This window comes from Podarcis raffonei, chromosome 16 (assembly GCF_027172205.1).
Source record: "Podarcis raffonei isolate rPodRaf1 chromosome 16, rPodRaf1.pri, whole genome shotgun sequence".
Taxonomy (NCBI): domain Eukaryota; kingdom Metazoa; phylum Chordata; class Lepidosauria; order Squamata; family Lacertidae; genus Podarcis; species Podarcis raffonei.
Window position 1 is genome coordinate 5049667 of NC_070617.1, and position 8177 is coordinate 5057843.

General features: G+C 40.8%; 1 protein-coding gene across 12 annotated transcripts; it reads left to right on the forward strand.

Annotated features, from left to right (window-relative positions):
* The first annotated feature begins 714 nt into the window (after nucleotides 1–714).
* On the forward strand, nucleotides 715–7827 carry LOC128404090 (uncharacterized). Of its 12 annotated transcripts, none has more exons than XM_053369393.1 (7): nucleotides 777–1401; nucleotides 1791–1905; nucleotides 2523–2542; nucleotides 3924–3995; nucleotides 4591–4681; nucleotides 5831–5952; nucleotides 6889–7827. In XM_053369393.1, the coding sequence occupies exons 2-7, from the start codon at nucleotides 1839–1841 to the stop codon at nucleotides 7762–7764; spliced, it is 1248 nt and encodes a 415-aa protein (XP_053225368.1). In that variant the 5' UTR covers nucleotides 777–1401; nucleotides 1791–1838; the 3' UTR covers nucleotides 7765–7827. The 12 variants fall into 12 exon arrangements, with proteins under 12 accessions (XP_053225376.1, XP_053225368.1, XP_053225375.1 ...); XM_053369395.1 differs by lacking the exon at nucleotides 777–1401 and adding an exon at nucleotides 1408–1513 and having other exon boundaries at nucleotides 1788–1905; XM_053369401.1 differs by lacking the exons at nucleotides 1791–1905; nucleotides 6889–7827 and adding an exon at nucleotides 6727–6882 and having other exon boundaries at nucleotides 715–1401.
* The last annotated feature ends 350 nt before the right edge of the window (nucleotides 7828–8177 follow it).

The following is an 8177-nucleotide window of genomic DNA, read 5'->3' on the forward strand; positions in this document are numbered from 1 at the left end:
GGAGATCACTGATCCCACCCTTCGGAGAGCTTTTACTATGGCACGGTTTCAAACATTGCCAACTGCTTATTTGACCGGTAGATACACAAAAACCCCAGTGGAACATCGTTTATATCTTTGCCTTATGAAAATTAAAGAGGATCTTACACATTACCTCCTCTATTGCCCCATTTACTCGGGCTTTAGAGACACATTGCTGCAAATTATACCCAACTCTATAACCAGTCCTGAAGATAGAGTAAAATTTTTGTTAGTTGATGCAAACCCACGCATTACCCATGTGGTAGCGGTTTTTGTGATGAAGGCCATGAAAGCCAGGGAAAGATTTATGGACGACAATGTAAAGACCTCTTCATCGTCTGTTTAACTCGTTGCTCGTTTTCCCTCCTTTTCTATTCTGTGGGAAGAAGGTTTTGTTGGCATAGTATGTAATGAATTTTAATATTTTTAACTATTGTAGTGTTGATGTTTGTGCACAGGCATGGTCCTCACAATAAATGGATTTTGATTTGATTTAAAGGGTGTAGTTATGTACTGAGAAGACTATAGAAAAGACCATCCGCAAGGATCACAGAAAAAGGCAGTCTACAATAAAAAAATTGAGAGTGTAGCTTGCCTCCTGTCAAGATAGCTAAAAAGGTTTGCAGATCACTTCACCTTGGCCAGTGTGAGTCATTATTTTGCAATGGCAAATACCCTAGTTTCTGAAACCATTGTCAGCTCCCCTATTCATACACAACTTGTGTTTCTTTTGACTGAAGTGAAAAAAACTACTGGGAGAAATTTCCCCCAAGATATTTCCTTTTGCAGAGGAAATATTTGGGGTCATTAAGAGTCACTGCAGGGCTGTCGAAACCACTCTCAGATTTAGTGAACTACACTGCAAAGCTGTCTGCCATCCAAGCACAACCAAGCTGGAATGGAAAGATAATGGATTGCAATCTTATTTTTGTAATACTGCATTGAAAAACTCGCAATGCAAGAGAATTGCATACAAAACACGAGCAGAGTTTCATTTCCCCCACTCATTTCTACGGGCAGCCTCCACTTCCGCCCTGGGAATGGGGCATTTCAAAATGGCAGAGGAAAACCGGAAGCTCCGTGGCCAAGACTCCCTCAGAGAAGGCGGGAAGAAGACGGCGGCGGCGACGATCGACAGAACACAAACAAACGCCGCTTCTCGCTCGGGGTTTCCCTCGGAGCAACCGCAGGGGTCGTGCGTCGCCGGGGATTGGCTGGCGCTTGTCGCAGTCTCCCTTTCCCTCCCGCCCCCTGTCCAATCCGAGCCTCGAGCGGCGCAGCTGGCTGTTGGCGGGGGAGGGAAGAGGCGTTGGAGGCTTCGAAGTGGCGCGCGAGGGAGAGCTAGCTTTTCCCGCGCATTTCCAACCGTCGTTACCTCAGGTGCGCTCGGGTTTTGTGTTTTTTTACCTCAGAATTGTCCCCTCGCCTGCCAGCCTCTTGAAGCAATTGCGGTTAACGGATGGCAGAAGGGGCGTTAGACACTTCTTTAAACAAGCAAAGCACCGCCTATTTATTACTACTGCGTGTCCCCCCCCCCTAAGTACTGCTACATAAAAATGAGCTTTTAGCCCAGACCACTGAATAGGCGATCCTTCCATCCTGACTGAAAATAACTCCCTTTTTGATTGGGGCTTAAAACTAATCCTTACACACGTTTCAATTTTTGCTTTTTTAAAAAATAGATCAATATAAGGAAATACACATTTCTAAGGAATTTGGATCCCTCATTAAAATGTTAACCTTTCATCTTTTCCCCTTGCCTTTTAAAGGTTCCTACTATTCCTCTCTAATTCTTCTCACCTGCTGTTTTGAGGATTATGGCCACTAGGGAGTCATTCGTCTTTGTCTTTTTTATGTTAATTTCTCCTTTTTACCCCATTTCAGGTAAGGTTTTGAGCAGGCAAGTATCTTTCACCGAGGTGGAAGTAGTTCATTAAGGGGAATAAATAACCTGCCAAGTGATGCAATTTAGTCATGAGTCACCCAGCTGTGAATAAATCGCTGTTTCTCACTGTGAAAGAGAAAATTATGTGTGCGGGTTGACTAACCAGCCAAAACACAATTATTTCAAAAAAACCACATTCTTGATATATTTAAATTAAGCTTGGAACCCTAAACATGTTTGTGACTGAGTTAAGTTCCATTGACATTCTGAGTTATATACATCGAATTGCTCTGCAATCTGTGCTAAACTTTGGATCATACCCCTAATTTGCAAAAAAATAATCTGTGAGAGCGCGGAATGAAAATAGCAAGATATATTAAAAGATTTGAAGACTAAAAGGTACATTCTCAGAGCAACTGTTTAAAGTTGGCATAACTGTAATAAAATCAAAATGTCAACTGTTCAGCTGTCAGCTATTTCATGTCAACCCTTCTTAAAAGGATGATGATTCTGCTTTGATTCTTTAATCGATTCTGTATGAAGAAGTGTGTAAAGTCATCTTTCTTGCCATTGCCTTGTTAAATCGTGCAACTCTCCCCGTTTTTCCTTTCCTTAGGTAACTCGGTAAGATATCAGGTAAAAACCTCTTTCCTGTTCCTAGAAAGCAACAAGTTAAAGCAGTTTATTTTTTATGTGAGCGGGGGGTGAGATTGGAGAAATAAAAATTAGGAGCGCTCCATATTCAACTTGGAAGGGATCCAGAATGCCAGAGGAGCTAAGCTTAGACAAGATGTAATTTTCAGGAGTTAACTTCAGATCTTTTGGAGACAAATCCACCCCAAAAAGCAAGGCTGTCCAAAAAGTCTGTCATTAGAAATCTGAAAGGCTCTTGGGCCTCCATGATGCATTATTTTCAGGGCTGCTGGTTGGGGCCCAAATTCAGCTTGGCATCCTGGACCCCGCTACCTGGCTTGCTGAACTTCCCTCATCCTCAGGGATGGCATCATGTGCCATTTTGCCACCCGAGGCAAGAAGACGGGAAGCTAAGTGGGCTGGCTTTGTTCATCCTCGTTTGAGGCCATTTCAGTTACGTACTATCCTGGGTGTTCAAGATGAGTCGTTTGGGAGTGGCGGCCAGGACCATATAACAGGCATGTCCAAAGTCCGTTTCAGGGGCCTAATCCAGCCCGCCGGTCAGTTTAATCCGGCCCCGGTGGCAGTTTATTTCCTGGGGTAAAATCCTAAAAAAACCTCAACAACTTCAATCCTAAAAGAAGCTCCGCAACTCCAACCCTAAAAGAAGCTCAACAACTCTAATCCTAAAATAAAGCTCAACAACTTTGGGGTAAAATCATAAAAAAAGCTCAAGAACTTCAATCCAGGTCAACAACCTTGGTTGGCCCTTTGGTCGGCCCCCATGGCCCTTCACTTCATCAAATCTGGCCCTCTTTGAAAAAAGTTTGGACACCACTGACACATAACATTGGTCCTGGAAGACTTACCTTGGCTCCCAGTACGTTTCCGAGCACAATTCAAAGTGTTGGTGCTGACCTTGAAAGCCCTAAAGGGCCTTGGTCCAGTATACCTGAAGGAGCATCTCCACCCCCATCGTTCAGCCCGGACACTGAGATCCAGCTCCGAGGGCCTTTTGGCGGTTCCCTCCCTGCGAGGTTGCAGGGAACAAAGCAGAGGGCCTTCTCGGTGGTGGCACCCACCCTGTGGAATGCCTTCCCATCAGATGTCAAGGGGATAAACAACTATCTGGCTTTTGGAAGACACAGAAGTTTTTAATGCTTGACTTATTATTTTTATATGTGCTGGGAGCTGCCCAGAGTGACCGGGAAAACCCAGCTAGATGGGCGGGGTATAAATAATAAATTAATGTTTGATGTTTTATCTTTTTTAAATATAATGTTGGGAGCCGCCCAGAGTGGTTGGGGAAACCCAGCCAGATGTGCAGGGAATGTTGTTGTTATTATTATTGTTATTATTATCTTTTTGATTGCTGCTCCCTCAGAAGATCAAGGATTATCTAGTGCACCTCTGCCAGCTGTATGAGAAGATCTTGACACTTTGGTTATCAACTAAAGTTAAGATAATAGGCAACACCCTCCTTAAAATGTCTTTATTTCTTTTTTTGTTAATTGGCTTTATGGATGGCATTTCTCTATGGTTATCAGCTGCTTTGAACTGTTAGGAAAGCGGAGAGTACATCTCTGAAAATCATTTTCAGCAAATTAAACAGCTACAAGAGGTTGTAACACTCCTGTTCCAATTGTTTGGAGCAGTGCCTCTGATGCCCGAGATCACATCTTTTACGAGATACTGGCCTAGCAACAAGTATTATGACCTTGCATTGGTGTACCTATTGGTTCATTCTGTCCTACATGTTATCACCCCACCAACCTTACAACTGGACCGTAAGTAAATATGTCCATGTTGAAATTTGCCAAGACACCATGGTGACCTGATGTTTTAAGTAATTATGAAGTTGCTTATGATAAAAAAAAGTTGTGAATTTTATTTTGTATCAGCCTTGGTCAGTAATGTACACAGATCTCTGAATTTAAGAAAGCATTTAGCATTTATGAGCCAGCAAACATATACTGTCAAAAGTTTTTAGCAATGTAAACACAGTATTTTACAAGTCCCTTTTATTGTGGTGTTTTGTTTGCTTGTTTAAGGCTAGAGTTAAACAAATGGATAAGTTTACCAGCGAATCCATGAAGGCACAAGAAACTCAACCCGATATTATCATCATCCAAAAGGAATCAGGTATTATCACCACCACAGATGTGCTTATAAATTATTGGTCAGCATTTCCCAAATAACAGTAATATGCTGAATATATGTATGTAAACTTCCAGCTATATATTTATGCTGGATGTGGCTGAAAACATAACACACGTGAACAAGGTATTTGTTAGAAGCCTTGGGAATTTTTAAAAGGAACTTGCTAGTCCCTATGGTAATTGAGACATTGCTGAACCTAACATTGCTGAACCAGTGTCTTCACTAATACTTCCCAAATGTATTGACTGCAGGGTTAGCTAAGAGATTATATTTCTAGAGTATAGCTTTAGTATTGCAGTTGTATTCCTGCAGGCACAGAAAACCTTTTTGTGTGATAGCAAAGCAAAGTTGCAAGTGAAGAGAATCTCCACTGTCCCTAGTCCACATGAAATGTGGTGTTTCTGGAGCAGGTGATAGTGATGAGGTAGATTAGAAGAAGCTGGTACAACACCACCAGAGGAGGAATATCAGGAGAGGGGTACCTTAAATGACTTGTTTGGCAAGAAACTGGGCATATGTGGGTAGCAGGAACAGAGAATGAAGGTTTCGGAGGAAGAGCTGTGTTCCAAGAGGGATTATGGTACTCCAGGCTAGAACATTCATTGGCATGCAGCGTCCACACAAATAATATAAAGGTTACAAGGTTACAAAAGAGTAGTAACCCCATTGAACTTTGTTGGACTTCTATTATATTAAAAGGTGCATGATAAACATCTCGTTATCATGGGAGAAGTTTGCTTTTACCAAAATGTTCCATTACACTTTTAAGCCAGGGGTTCCAAAACGGGTCTGTGAGCTTCATTCAGGTAGTCTTCTGCTTGTATAATGAATATTAATACTGATTTTTAATTGTATATTTATTGTATATTTTGTTTCTTGTATTACAAAGCAATAAAAATACAATTAAAAATCATATAGCACTGAGCAAAACACATTACATTTCCTACAACAGGCAGAAAAATCATTAAGTGGTCCACCAGGACCCTCAGCAATTTTCAGGTAGTCCGTGGAGAAAAGAGTTCAGGAACCACTGCTTTAAGCCATTGCTGCTTTCATTCAGTTGCTTTTAAAGTAGGATTCAGAGTAATATGTCCTTAGAAACAGGCTTTTGTTCACATTAATTTCTTTCAGTAGAGGCACCATTTGGATCATATACCCCCCAGGCTGTTCAAGAATCAAATGAAGTGGTGTCAAAAATTCTTAGCGATTTGCAGCCCAGCAAACCAGTGCTTTGGAAGCAGTTAATGTGGCAGGTAAATCATGATATAAAGAGCTTGTTCACATTGGAGCTTACTACGTGTTTATAGCTGTTTTGTGTTCTCATTTAATTTGTGTAGTACACATGATGTTACCCTCAAACACCAGTCTCATCGCTGTCTCCTGTAAATTCGAGTTTACCCAATTCAGGCATAATACAATAAACTGCAGGAAATTGGGCTTCAGTAGGGGCGGCAGACAGTTTTGGTGGGTGAGTGGGTCAGTCACTTTCTGCCACACCCGTTTCTTTTGTTTCTTTTCTGGCCATGCTCGTCACTATTTGTGGTGTGCTTCTGGATAGAGAAACATGGCCTTGCAACACACACACACTTCTTTGGATCCCTCAGATTTGAACAAAACAAAAAAACTGCAGAAATGTGCATTGAGAATTTACCATTGCCTAACTGCTTTTGCACACTTACTGGGTGGGGAATTTTATTTTTAAGTTGTATGCCACCATCTGTGAACATGCCCTGTTAGTAGTTAATTGGCATAAGAGAATCGACCAATTAGAAGGCAAGGAGAAACACAAAAGGGAGGCCTGCTGGTATGAACTACTCCAGTCTAATAAAATACAGGGATTGACAACTAAATAAAATCACATGTGGGCAGGCCAAAAATGAGGAGAAATGATCACATACAGAACTGGGATTGATTGGGCTCTTTTATATGCCATTTCCCCTGTTGAGCTTCAAGCTCTGCCCCTATGTGAGAAGGAGTACTAGAGACCCTAGAGCCTGACTAAGGCTTTGTTCCATATTTTCCCGCAGGGAGAAATAGGAGACAGGGGTCTCAGTTTCTATCTTTCCAGTGATCTAACAAGCATAGTGGCCTAGGAGGTGCAGAGTATGTGTCTGAGCTATTTCTAATACAATCTTTCAAACTTAAGCATTTATGGATGTTTTACTCAAGTCATGGTTGGCATTTTGCAGAGGAAGAAGCGTTGGACACATAACAAAAGGGGGAAAAAACCTTCCAATAAAAGAAGGGGAAGATTTAGAAAGCATTTGGAAAGAAGTCCAAAACCAAGGTTTGCAGACAGACAGGACTGGATTCCCAGAAGGTTCAAAAGGCACGAATGTAGGATCAGAAACATACAGAATAGCGAAGACGAAATTCAGAAAGCCATAGAGCAGAAAGAAAATCTTAGATGTGTAAGAAGTACCTATGTTGATGAGAAGGAATCTAAATCACAGGCAACTTCCACACATTCCAATGAACGTAAAAGAAGAAAAGCCAATGAAGTCATCACTTATAATGTCAAGGAAGGACAACTCTTAGGACTAAAGGGAAGAAGAACAAGAAGAAGAAGATCAACATACCCAGGGAAGCCGCACTTGGTTTCTTCAAAACCCTTTGATAGCTATAGTTCTTCTTACAGTTTGTCTTCTTATTTTACCCCAAGTAGCTCCCAGAGTACATTATCAAGAAGAATGAAGAGAAACGTTTCCAGTTTTCATAAAAAAGAAGGTAGTTTTGAGGATACATTTTTGATCAACACAAAGGAACAGAAAATAAGAGAGAGAAAAATGGGAGCATTTCCAAAGAAAAGAGAAGCCAGAGAAACACAGTCGGTCAGAAATGTAAGTCTTAAACTGAAAACCTTAAAATCTCAAGAGAAATTATCTAACATGGTAGACCGTCTGTCAGACCCATCCAATAACATGTCAAAAGATGAAAAACTCACCTACATGCATGAACTCTTAGATGAATTAAAGTTATTCATTAAGCTGTTGGAGCAGCAAATACTACTACAGTCACTAAATAACATTGTTTATTCAACCACAGTTTCTGGCTCGCAAAAGTAGAGAGCGCTAATATTGCTGAATTTAAAAACGTTGCTATTTTGTTACATAAAAATCCTGATAATACGTTTAGTAATTTTATTTTGGCTTAATTAGTCTTTAAATCATAATGTTGGTTTATAGCTCGTATTAGAAAAAGTTTTTGGATAAACGACTGAAAAAATACTAAAATAATTCCTAATAAATGACATTACTCTGGAAAATGCTCCTTGTAAGAAAGATGCACCATGACAGTAGTCATAGGAGAAGGAATAATAAAATTGTAGATTTGTAGAGTTGGAAGATACCCCAGGGGTCATCTAGTCCAAATCTCTGCAATGCAGAAATCTCAACTAGATCATCCATGACAGATGGCCATCCAATCTCTGCTTAAAATCATCCAAGGAGTCCACAACCTCCTGAGGGATACTGTTCCA

What these genes read in the sequence shown, in the direction of transcription:
- LOC128404090 (XM_053369391.1), top strand. Translation starts at nt 1,062, where the DNA reads ATGGGGCATTTCAAAATGGCAGAGGAAAACCGGAAGCTCCGTGGCCAA. An exon ending in CATCATCCAAAAGGAATCAG is followed by an intron (nt 4,682 to 5,830) that starts GTATTATCACCA and finishes AATTTCTTTCAG; the next exon opens with TAGAGGCACCATTTGGATCA. An exon ending in GGAAGCAGTTAATGTGGCAG is followed by an intron (nt 5,953 to 6,888) that starts GTAAATCATGAT and finishes GGCATTTTGCAG; the next exon opens with AGGAAGAAGCGTTGGACACA.